The sequence below is a fragment of the Oncorhynchus kisutch genome, linkage group LG5 (assembly GCF_002021735.2).
Source record: "Oncorhynchus kisutch isolate 150728-3 linkage group LG5, Okis_V2, whole genome shotgun sequence".
Taxonomy (NCBI): Eukaryota; Metazoa; Chordata; class Actinopteri; order Salmoniformes; family Salmonidae; genus Oncorhynchus; species Oncorhynchus kisutch.
The window spans coordinates 40,949,953-40,970,748 of record NC_034178.2 but is presented as its reverse complement, the minus strand read 5'-3'; the positions used below and the strand labels follow the sequence as shown (position 1 = coordinate 40,970,748).

Sequence of the window (20,796 nt, the reverse complement as noted above, 5' to 3'; positions counted from 1 at the left end):
GGACAATACAGTGCCACTGACACGGCCCGCAACTAAAACATGCGGACTCTCCTTCACTGCAGCCGACGTGAGGAAAACATTTAAACGTGTCAACCTTCGCAAGGCTGCAGGCCCAGACGGCATCCCCAGCCGCGCCCTCAGAGCATGCGCAGACCAGCTGGCTGGTGTGTTTACGGACATATTCAATCAATCCCTATCCCAGTCTGTTGTTCCCACATGCTTCAAGAGGGCCACCATTGTTCCTGTTCCCAAGAAAGCTAAGGTAACTGAGCTAAACGACTACCGCCCCGTAGCACTCACTTCCGTCATCATGAAGTGCTTTGAGAGACTAGTCAAGGACCATATCACCTCCACCCTACCTGACACCCTAGACCCACTCCAATTTGCTTACCGCCCAAATAGGTCCACAGACGATGCAATCTCAACCACACTGCACACTGCCCTAACCCATCTGGACAAGAGGAATACCTATGTGAGAATGCTGTTCATCGACTACAGCTCGGCATTTAACACCATAGTGCCCTCCAAGCTCGTCATCAAGCTCGAGACCCTGGGTCTCGACCCCGCCCTGTGCAACTGGGTACTGGACTTCCTGACGGGCCGCCCCCAGGTGGTGAGGGTAGGCAACAACATCTCCACCCCGCTGATCCTCAACACTGGGGCCCCACAAGGGTGCGTTCTGAGCCCTCTCCTGTACTCCCTGTTCACCCACGACTGCGTGGCCACGCACGCCTCCAACTCAATCATCAAGTTTGAGGACGACACAACTGGGGTAGGCTTGATTACCAACAACGACGAGACGGCCTACAGGGAGGAGGTGAGGGCCCTCGGAGTGTGGTGTCAGGAAAATAACCTCACACTCAACGTCAACAAAACTAAGGAGATGATTGTGGACTTCAGGAAACAGCAGAGGGAACACCCCCCTATCCACATCGATGGAACAGTAGTGGAGAGGGTAGTAAGTTTTAAGTTCCTCAGCGTACACACAGACAGCATCGTGAAGAAGGCGCAGCAGCGCCTCTTCAACCTCAGGAGGCTGAAGAAATTCAGCTTGTCACCAAAAGCACTCACAAACTTCTACAGATGCACAATCGAGAGCATCCTGTCGGGCTGTATCACCGCCTGGTACGGCAACTGCTCCGCCCACAACCGTAAGGCTCTCCAGAGGGTAGTGAGGTCTGCACAACGCATCACCGGGGGCAAACTACCTGCCCTCCAGGACACCTACACCACCCAATGTCACAGGAAGGCCATAAAGATCATCAAGGAAAGCAACCACCCGAGCCACTGCCTGTTCACCCCGCTATCATCCAGAAGGCGAGGTCAGTACAGGTGCATCAAAGCTGGGACCGAGAGACTGAAAAACAGCTTCTATCTCAAGGCCATCAGACTGTTAAACAGCCACCACTAACATTGAGTGGCTGCTGCCAACACACTGACTCAACTCCAGCCACTTTAATAATGGGAATTGATGGGAATTGATGTAAAATATATCACTAGCCACTTTAAACAATGCTACCTAATATAATGTTTACATACCCTACATTATTCATCTCATATGTATACGTATATACTGTACTCTATATCATCTACTGCATCCTTATGTAATACATGTATCACTTGCCACTTTAACTATGCCACTTTGTTTACATACTCTTCTCATATGTATATACTGCACTCAATACCATCTACTGTATCTTGCCTATGCCGCTCTGTACCATCACTCATTCATATATCTTTATGTACATATTCTTTATCCCCTTACACTTGTGTCTATAAGGTAGTAGTTTTGGAATTACTTGTTGGTTATTACTGCATTGTCGGAACTAGAAGCACAAGCATTTCGCTACACTCGCACTAACATCTGCTAACCATGTGTATGTGACAAATACATTTTGATTTGATTTGATTTTAAAGGAAGTGCAGCGGTTCCAAGGCTTAGCCAATTACTACTGGAGGTTTATTAAGGGTTTTGGTCAGCTAGCAGCTCTCATTACCTTACTGCTGAAGGGGGGCCCGGTACGTTTGCAGTGGTCGGCTCAGGCGGACAGGGCTTTTGGTGACCTGAGGGCTCTGTTTACCTCGGCTTCTGTGCTGGCCCATCCAGATCCCTCTTTGGATAGGAGCCGTGCTCTCTCAGCGCTCGGGTACGCCACCGAAGCTCTGCCACTGTGCCTTCTTCTCGAAGAAGCTCAGCCCGGCGGAGCGAAACTATGATGTGGGGGACAGGGAGCTGTTGGCTGTTGTCAAGGCTCTGAAGACGTGGAGACATTTGCTTGAGGGGGCGTAACACCCTTTTCTAATCTGGACTGACCACCGCAATCTGGAGTGCATCATGGCAGCGAGGAGACTTAACCCTCGCCAGGCAAGGCGGGCCATGTCTTTCACCCGTTTTGTTTTTTACCTTTCCTACAGACCAGGTTCCCAAAACGTTAATGCAGACGCACTGTCCCAACTGTATGACACAGAAGAGCTGCCCAGGGATCCCACTCCCATACTCCCGGCCTCCTGCCTGGTGGCACCGGTAGTGTGGGAGCTGGACGCGGACATTGAGCAGGCGTTGCGTGCAGACCCCGTTCCCCACCAGTGTCCCCCTGGGTGTCTGTACGTTCCGTCTGTTGTTCGTGACCAGTTGATCTATTGGACCCACACGTCACCCTCCTCTGGTCATCCTGGGATCGGTCGGATGGTGAACTGTTTGGCTGGGAAGTACTGGTGGCCTACTTTGGCCACGGACGTGAGGGTTTATGTTTCCTCCGGTTCAGTGTGCACAGAGTGTAAGGCTCCTAGGCACCTGCCCAAAGGGAAGCTACACCCCTTACCCACAGTGGCCTTGGTCGCACCTGTCGGTGGATTTTCTTACTGATCTCCCCCTCACAGGGAAACACCACAATCCTGGTCGTTATGGATCGGTTCTCTAAGTCCTGCCGTCTCGTCCCTCTGCCCGGTCTCCCTACGGCCCTACAGACTGCGGAGGCCTTGTTTACGCGCGTCTTCCGTCACTACGAGGTGCCTGAGGATATAGTGTCCGATCGAGGTCCCCAGTTCACTTCAAGGGTTTGGAAGGCGTTCATGGAATGTCTGGGAGTCTCGATCAGCCTTTCCTCTGGGTTTCATCCTGAGAGTAATGGGCAGGTGGAGAGAGTGAACCAGGATGTGGGCAGTTTTCTGCGGTCTTATTGCCAGGATCGGCCGTGGGAGTGGACAGCATTCTTGCCCTGGGCTGAGATGGCTCAGAACTCGCTCCGCCACTCCTCCACTAACCTCTCCCCCTTCCAGTGCGTACTAGGGTACCAGCCGGTTCTGGCACCTTGGCATCAGAGTCAGACCGAGGCTCCTATGGTGGACGACTGGTTAAGGCGCATGGAGGAGACATGGGACGCTGCCCATGTTCACCTTCAGCGGGCCGTGCTGCGCCAGAAAACCAGTGCAGACCGTCACCGCAGTGAGGCCCCGGTGTTCGACCGGGGGATCGGGTATGGCTCTCAACCCGAAACCTGCTCCTCCGCCTGCCCTGCCAGAAGCTGGGCCCTCGGTTTGTAGGGACATTTAAAGTCCTGAGGAGAGTGAACAAGGTTTGTTATAGGTTACAGCTTCCCCCCGATTACCGTATTAACCCCTCGTTCCATGTGTCTCTCTTCAGGCCGGTGGTGGTTGGACCGCTCTAGGAGTCTGAGGTGCGGGAGGTTCCTCCGCCCCCTCTGGACATCGAGGGTGCCCCGGCGTACTCCGTTCACCCTATACTGGATTCGAGGCGTAGGGCGAGGGGCCTTCAGTACCTCATGGAGTGGGAGGGGTACGGTCCGGAGGAGACCTGCTGGGTTCCGGTGGAGGACGTGTTTGACCCTTCAATGCTGCGGGAGATCCACCGTCTCCGTATGGATCGCCCTGGAGCCACGGGGCTACTGTCACGACTTCCGCCGAAGTCGGGTCTTCTCCTTTTTCTGGTGGCGCTCGTCTTGTTTTCCTCACACCTGGTTTCAATCCCCTCAATCACTTGTTTTGTATTTAACCCTCTGTTCCCCCCATGTCTTTGTGTGGGATTGTTTATTGTTTGATGTATGTGCACGTTAGGCTGGTTGTGCTGGGTTATGTCAACCCGTATTGTATTTCGTGTTCGCTGTGCCGTGTGTTTTTGTTCGCCTAAATAAAAGGCTCTGTTTGCTACCCAATATCTGCTCTCCTGCGCCTGACTCCCTTATAGCCATTTCCGCATACCTTACAGTGTCAGAGGAAAGCCTAGAAAATTTTAAAAGACTCCAGTCACCTAAGAAATAGACTGTTCACTCTGCTACTGCACGGCAAGCGGTGCCAGAGCACCAAGTCTGGGACCAAAAGGCACCTGAACAGCTTCTACCCCCAGGCCATAAGACTGCTGAACAGTTAATCAAATGCCTACCATGACTTTTGCATTGACCATTTTTTAAACTGACTATATGACACTGAATCTATGCATGCCCGCACGCACACACACACACACACACACACACACACACACACACACACACACACACTGCTACTCAGTTTATTATCTATCCTGATTGCCTAGTCACGTTTAACCCTTCCTACATGTACATATTACATCAACTACCTAGTACCCCTGCACATTGACTCAGTACTGATACTCCTTGTATATAGCCTCAATATGTGTATTTAATGTGCTACTGTTTTCTATTTTTATTTGACTTCTTAACTCTGGATTGTTGGGAAAAGTAAGTATTTTACAGTAAATTCTACACCTTTTGTATTAAAAGCATGTGACAAATACATGTTTATTTTATTTGATAACATCCTTGGGGAAGATGATGTCAGCTCTTATTTCCCAGTCCCCTGCTGTTTCCAGTAAGACAAACTCATGGGAGCCTGATGAATTGTTTTTACTTTTTAAAATGTTTACCTTTATTTAACTAGGCAAGTCAGTTAAGAACAAATTCAAATTTTACAATAACGGCCTACCCCGGCCAAACCCTCCCCTAACCCGGACAACGCTGGGCCAATTGTGCGCCGCCCTATGGGACTCCCGATCACGGCCGGTTGTGATACAGCCCGGGATCAAACCAGAGTCTGTAGTGACACCTCCAGCACTGAGATGCAGTGCCTTAGAACTCTGCGGGAGTTCCAAAAAAGTAGAGGAAGACGGTGTGACACTGCCACAAATGTGAGGTGACACACACATACACACATACATATGACTGGTTTAACGTTATAAAACCCTTGTAAGGTTAAACCTTTCTATGCGTCTTTCATTTTCATACTGTTTATGTGAGGTAGTATCCGCCTGTTCTGATTGCATTATTTGCACCATCCTGGTGCTCATCTCTTTAAGACATAATGTCCCTTTATGAGGATCTTTACACAAACATTGTAAAAATTCTTAGAACATTTTATTGAGGATTTTGTATACTTAGAAGTATTTCACCAGTAGTACTCTACATCTGTTGTCAAGACATTTGGGGGGAAAACATGTTGTTTACTGATGATTCAGAAGATGAAAGCTTATGTAATACCACTCAGACAATTCAATAGCGTTGCTTTGTTGACACCACAGATTGTTCCGTTTGCTGTTTTCCATAAGTATAGAATTGCAAAACTTAAAGTCAATTGAGCCCCACATTTCTTGTGGGAGACCACACACAATCTGTGTTTTGTTGTTCATTCAACTATTTGATTCAGAAAAAATTGTAGGCTACCAATATTCTTTTAAGGAAATCCTGTTTATATGGCAACAGAGAAAGTAGCTGAAAATACTCTTTGACAAAGATGAATAGAAGGTACACAAAGCCAAAATGCACATTCCACCATTCAAATTCAGATTCCATGAGATTGGGATCATACATCTTCTCAGGGAGCATTCTCTAGCAATGTAGGCTAGGCAACATAGAAAATACTTACTAAAATAAAATAATTTGTGTGAAATAATTTGTGTGAAAGAAGTGTTGCAGCAAAGCACCCCCACAACATAATGCTGCCACCCCCGTGCTTCACGGTTGTGATGATGTTCTTCGGCTTGCAAGCCTCCCCCTTTTTCCTGCAAACATAACGATGGTCATTATGGCCAAACAGTTCTATTTTTGTTTCATCAGACCAGAGAACATTTCTCCAAAAAGTACAATCTGTGTCCCCATGTGCCGTTGCAAACCGTAGTCTGGCTATTTTATGGCGGTTTTGGAGCAGTGGCTTCTTCCTTGCTGAGCGGCCTTTCAGGTTATGTCGATATAGGACTCATTTTACTGTGGATATAGATACTTTTGTACCTGTTTCCTCCAGCGTCTTCACATGGTCCTTTGCTGTTGTTCTGGGATTGATTTGTACTTTTCGCACCAAAGTACGTTCATCTCTAGGAGACAGAACGCATCTCCTTCCTGAGCGGTATGACTGTCCCATGGTGTTAATACTTGCGTACTATTATTTGTACAGATGAACGTGGTACCTTCAGGAGTTTGGAAATGGCTCCCAAGGATGAACCAGACTTGTGGATATCTACAATGTTTTTCCTGGGGTCTTGGCTGAGTTCTTTTCATTTTCCCATGACGTCAAGCAAAGAGGCACTGTGTTTGAAGGTAGGCCTTGAAATGCATCCACAGGTACACCTCCAATTTACTCAAATTATGACAATTAGCCTATCAGAAGTTTCTAAAGCCATTACATAATTTTATGGAATTTTCCAAGCTGTTTAAAGGCACAGTCAACTTAGTGTATGTAAACTTCTGACCCATTGGAATTGTGATACAGTGAATTATAAGTGAAATAATCTGTCTGTAAACTATTGTAAATTAAATTACTTGTGTCATGCACAAAGTAGATGTCCTAACCGACTTGCCAAAACTATAGTTTGTTAACAAGAAATTTGTGGAGCGGTTGAAAAAAGAGTTTGAACTATTTAGCAGTCATATAGCTTGGGGGTAGAAGCTGTTCAGGGTCCTGTTAGTTCCAGACTTAGTGCATCAGTACCGCTTGCCATGTGGTAGCAGAGAGAACAGTCTATGACTTGGATGGTCGGAGTCTTTGACAATTTTTTTTGGCCTTACTCTGACACCGCCTGGTATAGAGATCCTGGTTGGCAGGGAGCTTGGCCTTAGTGATGTACTGGGGCGTATGCACTACCCTCTGTAGCTCCTTGCGGTCGGATGCCAAACAGTTGCCATACCAAGTGATGACGCAGCCAGTCAAGATGCTCTCAATGATGCAGCTGTTGAACTTTGTGAGCCTCCTGAGGGGGAAGAGGCATTCATGACTGTGTTGATGTGTGTGGACCATGAAAGTTCCTTAGTGATGTGAACACTGAGGAACTTGAACCTCTCAACCTGTTCCACAACAGCCCCGTTGAAGTGGATGGGGGTGTGCTCGGCCCTCCGTTTCCTATCGTCCACGATAAGCTCCTTTCTCTTGCTGATGTTGAGGTATAGGTTGTTGTCTTGACCACTTCCATATTGACTGCGTCACTGTTACTTCCTGTTTGAGTTTTGTCTTGTAAGCAGGAATCAGGAGGATGGAGCTATGGTCAGATTTGACAAACAGAGGGCAAGGGAGTGCTTTGTGTGTGTGTGTGTGTGTGTGTGTGTGTGTGTGTGTGTGTGTGTGTGTGTGTGTGTGTGTGTGTGTGTGTGTGTGTGTGTGTGTGTGTGTGTGTGTGTGTGTGTGTGTGTGTGTGTAATAAACATGATCAAGAGTTTTCTTGCCTTTAGTGGCACAGGTGACATGCTGGTAGAAATTAGGTCAAACGGATTTCAGTTTTCCTGCATTAAAGTCACCGGCCACTAGGAGTGCCACCTCTTTGTGAACATTCACTAGTTTGCTTATTGTAAGGAGTGCGGTGAGAGTTGGTAAGCAAGTTCAGGAAATGAGTTTTAATAAAATAAATGGAACACAATACAAAACAAGAAACACTAACAGCACACAGACATTAAACTGAAACAGAAACAATAACGCCTGGGGAAGGAACCAAAGTGAGAGACATATATAGGGAAGGTAATCAGGGAGGTGATGGAGTCCAGGTGAGTTTGAAGACACCCAGGTGCACGTAACAATGGTGACAGGTGTGTGCCATATCGAGCAGCCTGGTGACCTAGAGACCGGAGCGGGAGCACATGTGACACTTATGGCCCTATACAGCTAGTTGAGTGCAGTCTTAGTACCTGCATCGGTTTGTGGTGGTAAAGGTAAGGGTTAAGGTTTATGACTTTGTGGCTGTGCCAGCTTGTGACCACTCTGAAGAGCTGCCTCCTGTACATGAGTCATGTTACATTGATTATATAGTAAGATTTTAAATGTGGCCATCACTGCTACTCAGTATAAGCTATTTATCGCCCTTGTTTTTTCAGTAAACAGATGTCTAATAAGATACACAAATGTAATTTCCTATGATTTGTTTGTAGCATTCTTTCCAATGAGCAGCTGTGTACTGAGCTGCTGCAATATAAACATTGTCCAAAGACATAGCTTAACAATAGAGGGCAGAGTAAGTTTAAATAGCGTCACTGTTTAAACAATGCTCACCGCTGTGGAGGAGAGGTCATGAATACGTAGGTAAGATGCGCTTGAGAGTGTTACAACTTTAGCTTGTTTGACACCAGCCAATTGGGGAGTTACAATAAGCCTATGTGTATCTAAACAGGACGTCATTAGAATTAAGTTGAATGGACGATTCCTCATATAGTGTGCATTGTTGGGTGCAGCTACTGTACATACACTTTGCATGTGGAATGACAATGGTAGGTTACAGGTATAGCTGCGTCATTGTGTGAGGAAGCAATATGATCTGAAAGATTGTGGGAGCATTAATCTCTCATAGACAGGCTCACATAATATAAATGGTATCTCATACCTCTCCCTCCAGAAACGAATCGAGTAGCTGGCGCAATATTTTAGTTCTGGGTTGCTGATCAGGGCAGCAGCACCACATGTTGACTCAGACAGGTTTACTCATCATCATCTCTGTATTCAGTGCTGCCAGCTTCATTCAATATGACTGTAATAAAGGTGTGAATAAACAACAGGCCATGTAGACATCAGACAATGTTTTCTTTACAGGTGGGGTATCTATAATCTCCAATATGAGGTTCTAGACATGAAATGAAAGTGCATCCTTGTAGCTGTGTGGGCTAATATATTCAAAATGTTTGCCTTGGCGTCAGTTGAGCCAATGGTTGAGCCAATGGTAAGTTGAGCAAATTGAAGTGTTTTCTTCCCAGGTGTAATGCAAGGCTTTATCGCAGGGGCCTGGCCTATGTTAAAAGTGTTTTTTAAAAGTACATGGTTTTAAAAGTACATTGTTAGATGTTACGCCTGTGTTAAAAGATGCAAAAAACAATATTAAAAGACAAAAAACAAGAGCCTCCCGGGTGGCGCAGTGGTCTAGGGCACTGCACCGCAGTGCTAGCTGTGCCCCCATAGACTCTGGGTTCGAGCCCAGGCTCTGTCGCAGCCGGCCGCGACCGGGAGGTCCGTGGGGCGCCGCACAATTGGCATAGCGTCGTCCGGGTTAGGGAGGGTTTGGCCAGTAGGGATATCCTTGTCTCACTAGCAACTCCTGTGGCAGGCCGAGTGCAGTGCACGCTGACCAGGTCACCAGGTTCACAGTGTTTCCTCCGACACATTGGTGTGGCTTGCTTCTGGGTTGGATGCGCGCTGTGTTAAGGCTTGGTTGGGTTGTGTTTCGGAGGACGCATGGCTTTTGACCTTTGTCTCTCCCGAGCCCGTACTGGAGTTGTAGCGATGAGACAAGATAGTAACTACTAACAATTGGATACCATGAAAAGGGGGTAAAAGACAAAAAAACGATTGTGATTGTGTTGAATTGTGTTTTGGAAATAAAGATAGACATGGTTTGAAAATAGATATTTGTAGGCGGCTGATTATTTCCAGGGATACACAACATCCTTAAATATATATAGATATATATATAGAGAAATAATACAACATCCTTAAATATATATATATATATATATATATATATATATATATATATATATATATATATATAGAAATAATACTATATTCCTCTTGACAGATTGATGCTGAATGTAAAAAATGGCTCTCCCCTATAAAGAGTCTGTCTGTCTACCTTCCCTGGGCTGACTCACCATTAAGCCTATGAGTGAACACACATCCTATTATATTTCACACTGTCACACCTTACAGGTGCAAAAAGGCTCGTTCTTGCGCTGCTCATCAGGTCCCACTCAGCTTCGAATGCATGAATGAGCTACTTGGGGTCAGGACCCTACATCTGTCACCTGATAAAAAAAATAGGTAGCGAGAGAAAATTATATTCATTAACCATCTGTAAATTGGTTTAACACTCATCAAATGAAATAGGGAGTGTATAAGTAGTGAGTCCCTATCCGCAAGCTCACTACTTCTCCCTCTACTCACACTAAGGACAGGTGGATGGACGACACTGTGATATGACCCATGGGGTCTTATCCAAGATATGAATATATGAATAAAACTAGGGCATCAATCTTCTCTAGGAAACATAAACACTGATTTATCTTTAGGACTTTAGATACAGTATATCTAAAGTCTCCAATTGTTTGCTAGAATGACATGCAATATAAAGTAACTGACTTTGAGCCATCATGCCAATAAAAATGAAATCTATATAGCTTTCTCGTGAAAACTGTCTGTCAGTGTCTCTCATCAAAAGATTGTCAGAGCTTGAAGTGAATATTCAGTTGTTGTTGTGCTTATTTGGAGATTTTATCCATTTCATCATGATGCTACATTACAATGTGATCTGTTTTGCTAAAGCCTTAAACCAGTTAGTCATCAAGTTATTATACTGTTGTGCTCTGCCAAAGCAGGGATCAATGCAATCACAAAACATTCAGATAGAATGTTTGACACAATATATCTCTATCTTGATGCATTCCATCTGCAACACTCCACGCCAATCAACCCAGGGGGCACTGGACAGGTCCTAAGTCCTACTATTTGCAAGTGTCATTGAGTCGAAGATTCAATCAATCAAATTCAATCAATCACATTAATTTTATAAAGCCCTTTTTACATCAGCAGTTGTCACAAAGAGCTTTATAGTGACAGCAAACAAAGCAGAAGCGAGCAGAAAAAGAGGATTGTGCAGATTGACCGCTGTTTCAAATGTGCAATCAATGAAGGTTTCCGTACAAACACTTCATGCACTACAATATAGTTATTGTAACATAATATATTTCTATGAGGAATATCTCATGTGATAACTGTAAGGTAATTGATAGTAAACCTAGTAAATACTGTATATAACAATATCAGAAGTGTCATCAGCAGCTGACTAGTACGACCACCAACTTCCCTTTATTGGCTGTCCTATGACGTAAGCCTGTTGGACATGGAGCACTTGTTCAGTTTACAGCCCAGACATGATGGTATATAGTGTGCTCATCTGACCATAGGCTGCGATAAGCGATAAGGTGGCATACGCAAAAAGTCTGACACCTGGAAAACTTGCAGTATATCATGTGCAGTATACTGAACTAGATACTTATTTGATGATTATGGAAATATAAACTTGTTGTTTTTGAAAATGTGTTGAATCACTGATTATTTGGAGGTGATATGAATAATGTAAACCGGGGTTTCCCATAGTCGGTCCTGGGCTTGATGATGAGTTGGTTAATTGAATCAGCTGTGTAGTGCTAGGGCCTATGAACGAGTTAGGGAAACCTTGAAGTAAACAACAGACGAGTCAAGAATCCTTGTCCTGCTTTGTGTTATTACTTTATCACTTTCAGACAGATTGATAACATTGTTCATTTGTTCTGAAGATTTGTAACTTTGCCAAAGTTGTTGTTGTGAAGGCGCATGTGATTAAGGTACAGTATGTGTGTTCGGTTGGAATTGTTATATTGCCTCTAAATTAGCCACTAATACTCTCTTTCACACACACACACACACACTTCCTCCACAACAATTGAGTCCTGGAAATTGAAGCCTAAAACGTATCAATGGCAATAGTTTCACCATTCATTTCACTCACCATCGACATTAATGATCCATTTATATGGCAGCTCTGTCAAAACTGATAGAAGGCCTGCTTTGCATTAGTGGATAAATAAATGTGCATTTTTATGATGATTCAAATGTCAAATGGTCTTCAGAGAAAAACTAAAATGATCGCTATCTATCGCTATCTACCCTTTACGAGGGTTTGGTCAGCAGTGGTCTGTATGTTAAAACACATGTAGTCGCCTTAGTATAGCGATGCAGCTAAATATACACTGAACAAAAATATTAACTTAACATGCAAGAATTTCAAACATTTTACTGAGCTATAGGTCATATAAGGAAATCATTAAATAAAGATAAATGCTTTAGGAATGCAGATATGCATACGTTGGTCACAGATACCTTAATAAAAAAGTAGGGGCATGGATCAGAAAACCAGCACGTAGCTGGTTTGACCACCATTTGCCTCATGCAGCACGACACATCTCCTTCGCATAGAGTTGATCAGGTTGTTGATTGTGGCCTGTGAATGTTGTCCCACTCCTCTTCAAGGGCTGTGCGAAGTTGTTGGATAGTGGCGGGAACTGGAGCACGCTGTCGTACATGTTGATCCAGAGTATCCCAAACATTTCTAGTGAGTATATAGGCAAGAACTGGAACATTTTCAGCTTCCAGGAATTGTGTATAGATCCTTGTGACATGGGGCTGTGCATTATCATGCTGAAACATGAGGTGATGGTGGCGGATGAATGGCACGACAATGGGCCCCAGGATCTCGTTACAGTATCGCTGTGCATTCAAATTGCCATCAATAAAAAATGCAATTGTGTTCATTGTCCGTAGCTTATGCTTGCCCATACCATATCCCCACTGCCACCATGGGGCACTCTGTTCACAACGTTGACATCAGCAAACCGCTTGCCCACACGGCATCATACACGCTCTCTGCCATCTGCCCGGTACAGTTGAAACCATGATTCATCCTTGAAGAGCACACTTCTTGAGCATGCTAGTGGCCATCGAAGGTAAACATTTGCCCACTGTAGTCAGTTACGATGCCAAACTGCAGTCAGGTCAAGACCCTGGTGAGGATAAACTTCCCTGAGAGGGTTTCTGACAGTTTGTTGGGCAAACCCATAGATTTATCAGCTGTCCGGGTGGCTGGTCTCAGATGATCCCGCAGGTGAAGAAGCCAGATGTGGAGGCCCTGGGCTGGCGTGGTTATACGTGGTCTGCTGTTGTGAGGCCGGTTGGACATACTGCCAAATTCTCTAAAACAATATCAGCTTATGATAGAGAAATAAACATTAAAGTCTCTGGCAACAGCTCTGGTGGACATTTCTACAGTCAGCATACCAATAGTATACTGTCATACCCTGATCTGTTTCACCTGTCCTTGTGCTTGTCTCCACCCCCTCCAGGTGTCACCCATCTTCCCCATTATCCCCTGGGTATTTATACCTCTGTTTTCTGTCTGTCTGTACCAATTCGTCTTGTTTTGTCAAGTCAACCAGTGTGTTACTCCGTGCTCCTGCTGTTCCTTTTCTCTGTTCTTGCTAGTCCTCCCAGTTTTGACCCTTGCCTGCCTTGACTCTGAACTCGCCTGCCTGACCATACTGCCTGCCCTGACCTCGAGCCTGCCTGCCTCTCTGTACCTCCTGGACTCTGACCTTGTTATGAGACTTGAACCATCTGCCTCTCGTGTTTGCATCTGAGTGTTGTCCTGTGCCCTTATAGTATACAACCTTAAAACTTGAGACATCTGTGGCATTGTGTTGTGACAAAACTGCACATTTTAGGGTGGCCTTTTGTTGACCCCAACACAAGATGCACCTGTGTAATGATCATGCTGTTAAAACAGCTGTCAGGTCAATGGATTATATTGGCAAAGGACAAATGCTCACTAACAGGGATATAAACTAATTTGTGCACAAAAATGTAGAGAAATAAGCATTTTGTGCGTATGGAAAATGTCTGGGATCTTTTATTTCAGCTCATGAAACATGGGACCAACACTGTACATGTTGCGTTTATATTTTTGTTCAGTGTGTAGCTCAAAGCAATAGAAATGTACAGGAATAGTGTAATGATTCATATTCAGCTAATAGAATACAGGTGAACACACATTAATTTATTCACAGCAACACATCAACAGTCTCAGTTATCCCTCCCTCAGCTTGAATTCTAGAGAATCTGAGAGATCTGGCAGTTGTGTAGCTGATCTACTCCACCGGGATGGGAAACTCTCTAGTCAAGGGTTGTTTGATTATTCATACTTTAGGACCAGATGTGACTGTGCAACAACATCATTATTGGCGCTTCAAAATAGAGACAGGTATCTCAGTTTGGAGAGTTTGGCATTCATTTCAAGTAGTCAGTTGTCTGCACTACTGTACATACACTAAGAAACATCATTAGGATATATTAATGCATCTTGGACATATAGACCTGTAAAAACAGAGGTAAAATAGGCGGAAATATCAACTATAAATATTTATGATGAATGTAAGCTTAGTTTTTTGGTAGCTGATTAATTGACAACTTTCCAAGTCAAATGTGGTCTCATTCAGTGCTGTATGGTCTTGTCTGACAAAATACATACAGTTACACATGTTGTTTTAAATATTGTGGCTATTGTAATCTAATCGGCTCTATGGAAAACAAGTTGCCTCAGACACTGAAAAGGTTTCTCTGTGGATTTTATTTGTTCAGCCCCTACTCTTGCAATTACATTAGCCCCCACCACCTAGATTTGACTCCAGATCTAATATGGTGTCCAAAATCAAATATGGCTGCCACAATTCCATTAAATGGTGGTTTAACCGCCTGTATGTATACAGAGATATGGATATAATGATCAGATACTTATGTCTCTGCCCTAACAATGAGATTCGTTGTCCACAGAGCGGAACAGCGGCCTGTCAAGCTCCCGCCTATGCCTCTCTTTCGATTGGTGGAATCATCTCGTTATTAGAATTATTTTCCAATATTCGATGTGGGTGTTGACGTCAACCGCCTGTATTCAATGGAGAAAAGATGCTATGCTAGCCTCATGAATATGCAGATTCTCAAATTCCAACAGGGACAAATCCAGTATAAAGTGTTTTCTCTCAAAGTTGCCAGGATATCACGTGCGTCACACTTCTATCAGTACACTCATAACAACCTAAGCATTACAAAACTATTAGATCAAATAAACCTGACATCAAAGTATCAATTAATCTTTATCTACACTAAATTTGACACTCTTTCATTATCTCTCATACAAAAGCTCCTCGCCTGCTTAGTAATTAAGGATCTGCTTATTTTTATTTATTTATTTAACCTTTATTTAACGAGTCCCTATGGGACTCCCAATCACGGTCGGTTGTGATACAGCCTGGAATGGAACCAGGGTCTGTAGTGAAGTCTCTAGCACCGAGATGCAGTGCCTTAGACTGCTGTGTCACTCAGGAGCCCAAAAGTGGACAGTGCTTAAAAGTGGAGAGATTTTGGGCAGACATAGGGCTCTCGCTTCACCTCTGTGTCAGTCTATACATGTTTTAAATGAGAGACATTATTCAGATTTGTGTACTGTTCTTATGACCTGTACTCAATACTATTTTCGTGCAATTCAACTAGGTTGGGAATCTAATATGCTTGCCATAACTACACTCAAACACCTTTGTCTAGATATAGAAAAGGGAGCAGACTGCTTGGCATGACAACACCAAGTATTCCAAGTCACAAACCTTTTTGATGATCATTGAGGGAAGTGGGAGGCTCCAACAAAAGGAAAGAGAATCCAACCCTGGACTCTGACACCATCTCCCTAGCTCTACAACTTGCCCCCACTGTGGTATAACTTGTGCCTCCAGGATTGGGCTCTTAATTCACCTCCTTATCATTTAGAAGTGAGCTTTGATTCATGGCTAGTCAAATATGGCTACCTGAATCCAAGATGTATTTCTGCTGGCTCACTACATTCGTGATGCAAATTGGGATGTTCTGGTGCACTCTTATGCTGTTCAGGTTGAGATGGCACATTGCTTTTTCCAGAAAATCATGTCCAACATCATGTTTGTCTGCCCTGGAGTTGCTGTGATCTAGTGACATTTTTGTTAGGGCCCTATGTTTTGGTTAATCATGTCAAATGTCCTGGATTTGAACCTTTATTTGAACCTTTATTTTCCAGAAATGAGAATTAAATGAGTCACCCCAACATGAGAGCTGATGTCTGAGGGTGGTGCTGGGCCATCTGACATAAAAAAGAAAAGGGGACAGTTGAATGAAAAAGCTTTAAATAAAGGCTACTCCACCATCAGCCCTCCCTTCTGGCAGTTAGTACAGACAGAGTTAGTACAGACAGAGACATTATGGAACTGGGCTGCCACATGTCAGGAGGCCATTAAACAGCCAACATTCCATCTGGAAAGTGCTGGCGTGTATTGCCATAGCGTGTACATATTTTGCTCCAACCATGGCTGGCCAGCCCATGTGATCCCTGAACTGGACTTGCATGTAAAGAATGAGCTCCCATGTTGAGGTGACTCATGCATTGGTCTTGGAAACTGTGCAGTAATCCCAAAATCCCAATGCCCCGCCAGTCTTACAGCAAGGATGCTGGCCTTGTCGCAGCAGCTTGCCCAGAATGACCAGTTAGCTGTGCTAGATGGTCAAACCACAGAACTACAACCACCACTGGCTACTTTGTCTCCTCACCCCGCTGACTTGGAAATGTGTCTATAAATTAGCAACCAAAAAGTAAAGCTTACATTCATAGTTAACGTTTCCAACTATTGTATCTCTATTTACATGTTCATTTTTATTTAACCTTTATTTAACTAGGCAAGTCAGTAAAGAACAAATTCTCATTTTACAACGACTGCCTACCCCAGCCAAACCTGGACGATGCTTGGCCAATTGTGTGCCGCCCTATGGGACTCTCGATCACGGCTGGTTGTGATACTGAGATGCAGTGCCTTAGACCGCTGCGCCACTCGGGAACCAAATATATGTTTACAGGTCTATATTTCCAAGATGCATTAAGATATCCTAATGCTGTTTGTTTGTTTGTGTACGTAGGGCAGACAACTGACTACTTGTTTTCCACATTTTTGCAATATCAGAGCTTGCAATATTGGGTTATATGAGCTTCAGCTAGGCATTCACAATATCTATCAATTTAACCACTTTTGCAGTAAAAATATTTATAAACAACCATCCATTTCATTAATGGGAGACATTACAGATGTGAAAAAATATGGTTGTTTTGTTCTACCTTGGGTAGGGGTATCATAAAAAATGTGGGGGCCTTGCCACTAGCCTATCAGTTATAATACAGGGAGCTGCGATTGGGGCGGCAGGTAGCCTAGTGGTTGGGCCAGTAACCGAAAGGCTGATGGATTGAATCCCTAAACTGACAAGGTAAAAATCTGTTGTTCTGCCCCTGAACAAGGCAGTTAACCCTGTTCCCTGGTAGGCCGTCATTGTAAATAAGAATTTGTTCTTAACTGACTTGCCTAGTTAATTAAAAACTGCCAAAATAGAGGAAACACCATTATAAAGTGTTGGGCTGCCAGAGCAGCTTCAATGTACTGTGGCATAGATTCTACAAGTGTCTGGACCTTTATTGGAGGGATATGACTCCATCCTTCAATGAGAAATTGTTGATGGTGGTGGAAAATGTTGTCTCAGGCACTGTTCCAGAATCTCCCATAAGTGTTCAATTGGGTTGAGATCTGGTGACTGACACACGCACACACACACTTTTAAACTCCCTATGCTCCTTTGAAACCCCTCTATCAAAGTTACTGAGATTTCTTCTTCTAGCCATGGTAGCCAAAATAATTGGCAATTGGGCATTTATTTATGATGTTGTGATGTTAATTGCTTAATTAACTCAGGAACCACACCTGTGTGGAAGCACCTGTTTTCAATATACTTTGTATCCCTCATTTACTTAGGTGTGTCCTATAAAATACAGGTAGATTTGGTATTCCAGTGACAGAGCATGACATGCCCTACCCTCATACCATTGGTCCATACTGCTGAGTTTCGACCTTATGGAGAGGATACTGACTAATGGCCTTATCTCACAGGCACAGCGTCATCCGGGTTAGGGGAGAGTTTGGCCAGGGTAGGTCATCATTGTAAATAAGAAATTGTTCTTAACTGACTTGCCTAGTTAAATAAAGGTTTTTAAAAATGATATTATTTTTATCTCAAACTGTCTGTGTTAAGCATTCTCCTCCCATGTAGCCTACTATGGTTGAACCCTAACTCAGTAAAATCTTTGAAATTGTTGTGTGTTGAGTTTATATTTTTGTTCAGTATATAATCAATCTATACTTCAATGTTTTAAAATGATTTATGGCATGTTATGGAGGACAGAGCATGTTTTCTGTTTGACAAATAATTTTAGTGTATAACCCAGTAACAAATGATTTTGGTCCACCTTAATGGCCTTATGGATGTGTCTGGTTTTGACTGATAAACGAGGCTCCTAAAATGTCTGACTGTGTAATTATAATAATCAAATTATAATATATGCAGCAGTATTATGTTTTCAATTCATTTTAACAAATGTTTTACCATCCTTGCAGACGAAAGATAAATTGTAACAAAAATATTTTTCAGATACCAAAAAAGTGTGGCTTGTGTAAACTATGCAAAGTTTGTTCAGAATCAGAATAAAGACCGTTTGTGGAACTGTACAGGGATTACTTGTGGAGTCGGCAAGTAACGGTCCATAAAAATATCACACTGGATGAGGTCAGAGAGGATTTATGAATCTCCCTTTATGACCTTTTAAAATCCACCATCACTACTCATTAAACCGTGAGAAATAGTTTTCTCCCATGTGCAGCTTAGCCAATCCCAGGCCAGCAAGGCTGAGCTGAGTTGAATGTCAACCCTTTAAAAGGCAGAAGGGAGATGAATGGAGAGCAGAGAATGAGTTGAGACAACCTTCCAAACACACCAACAACAGCAAGACTAAAGGATCAAAGCAAACCTGTCAAAATACAAGATGAAAACCATTCTCTCCATTGCTCTTGTGCTCCTGGCTCTCTATCTGGTCTCTGAAGCCCATGCAGTCCAAGTCCAAGTGCAGGTAAGGGCTCCTCCTACAGCAAGGTTTACCTTACTATAATGCATTATACTATGAAGACTATAGACTACAGTAATATCAGATTCAAACTCATACTCAATTGGACAAAAATTGTAAACTAATTAAAAAATGTTTGTTAACAACCCTCACAATGTGGCTAACAGACCAAATTCAGAGTGGATTTTTTAAAACAAAGTGCATACTTGGTGCAAGCTATCATTACAACTCTATGGGCATCCTTGTCACCTCCTTGCCGGGTCCCCAATATGACTCACTGTGGTGCTCTCTCTAACCGTGTCTCTCTCCTCTCTTCTCTTCTCTCTAGGAGGGCGACTTTGTTTTCTCACTGGAATCAGTGAAGAAGCTCCAAGAGCTGACAGAGAGCAGCAGTGTAAACGGGAAGCAGAATCCTCATCTCGCCAGCACCAGCTTTGCTTCCGTCTGTGCTAACCCCTCCCTGCCACAGGAGTTCATGCCCCTGTGCATGCAGAGAGGGGCCAGCATGTCTCTCTCAAGACTAGGTAAGAAAAGGCCACACTATAGAATAATATCCACTATAGTCCAACTTGGTGGAACAGACCAGATTGTGATAAGACCGTTATAATTTGCTGATCGTGAGTCATTGATCAGAATCTCTTTTATGCTAGTTTGTCTCTGCAATATGTAGTTGAAGTTTGAAGTGATTGAGTGATTTTGAAACATGTTTTAACACAGTACCTTTCTCTTCTTTCTTCCAGCTACTATGCCTATAGACATCTGTGAGATATGTGCCTTTGTTGCCTGCACAGGCTGTTAGGCAAGATATCAACCTGACTGCCAGCAGAAGACAAGCCACCCACATTATCATTCTGCATATTGTGACAACAATGTGGATTTCATGTCTTCAAATTGCCATCCTCAGACATGATTGGCCCAAAAGATAACTGGACCAGAAATGTAAAAAAAAAAAGATGAAATGATGGAGGCTCATTTTCTAGAAAATATTATTTGGAGCATATTCAGCACTTATTTGTCTACGTATTCTCTTTTCCTTTTATCACTTGACTTTTATTTTGGAAATGTTGATTTGTTACAGTTCTATCTTACCAGTCTTTGTACTTATTTAATGTAGAGATGTATTTTTGTTTTGGGGGTTTTGCATTCTTTTGTATGTCTCATGTTTAATTAAAAAAATAATTGAAGAACATGTCATTTTGTTTCAGTGAGTGATCTACCAACTGCATCAGAAAACCTTGAATAGAACATACCTGATAAACTGGCTGATATTGGCACAACACAAAGAATAACACTTTATTCACTTTTGGTTGATACTTGAAATTTCTGTCTTTCCCCAACACATACACAAACACACACACACATGCATAAACACACTCGCAAACGCACACGCACGCACACACACACACACACACACACACACACACACACACACACACACACACACACACACACACACACACACACACACACACACACACACACACACACACACACACACACACACACACACACACACACACACATTGAGAGGTTAATAGTTCATCTTAAGGCTAACTGCTGCCCCAGTGCACAACTTACATCCCACAATGTATTCTATTGTCACTGTGCTTTTGCTTCACTACCTAGACATTGATCAAATTCAATTAAATTAAATCAAATCAAATGTATTTATATAGCCCTTCTTACATCAGCTGAAATCTCAAAGTGCAGTATAGAAACCTAGCCTAAAACCCCAAACAGCAAGCAATGCAGGTGTAGAAGCA

At 43.5% G+C, this 20,796-nt stretch overlaps 1 protein-coding gene across 1 annotated transcript; it reads left to right on the top strand.

The window, feature by feature from the left end:
- Positions 1–18,879: 18,879 nt before the first annotated feature.
- Positions 18,880–20,224, top strand: LOC109890201 (guanylin-like). The gene is made up of 3 exons (XM_020482182.2): positions 18,880–19,039; positions 19,362–19,557; positions 19,774–20,224. The coding sequence occupies exons 1-3, from the start codon at positions 18,956–18,958 to the stop codon at positions 19,830–19,832; spliced, it is 339 nt and encodes a 112-aa protein (XP_020337771.1). The 5' UTR covers positions 18,880–18,955; the 3' UTR covers positions 19,833–20,224.
- The last annotated feature ends 572 nt before the right edge of the window (positions 20,225–20,796 follow it).

Excerpts from the sequence above, each read along its gene's own strand:
- LOC109890201 (XM_020482182.2), top strand. The coding sequence starts at position 18,956 with ATGAAAACCATTCTCTCCATTGCTCTTGTGCTCCTGGCTCTCTATCTG. Across the intron at positions 19,040-19,361 it reads CAGTCCAAGTCCAAGTGCAG|GAGGGCGACTTTGTTTTCTC; the intron begins GTAAGGGCTCCT and ends TCTTCTCTCTAG. Across the intron at positions 19,558-19,773 it reads CATGTCTCTCTCAAGACTAG|CTACTATGCCTATAGACATC; the intron begins GTAAGAAAAGGC and ends TCTTTCTTCCAG.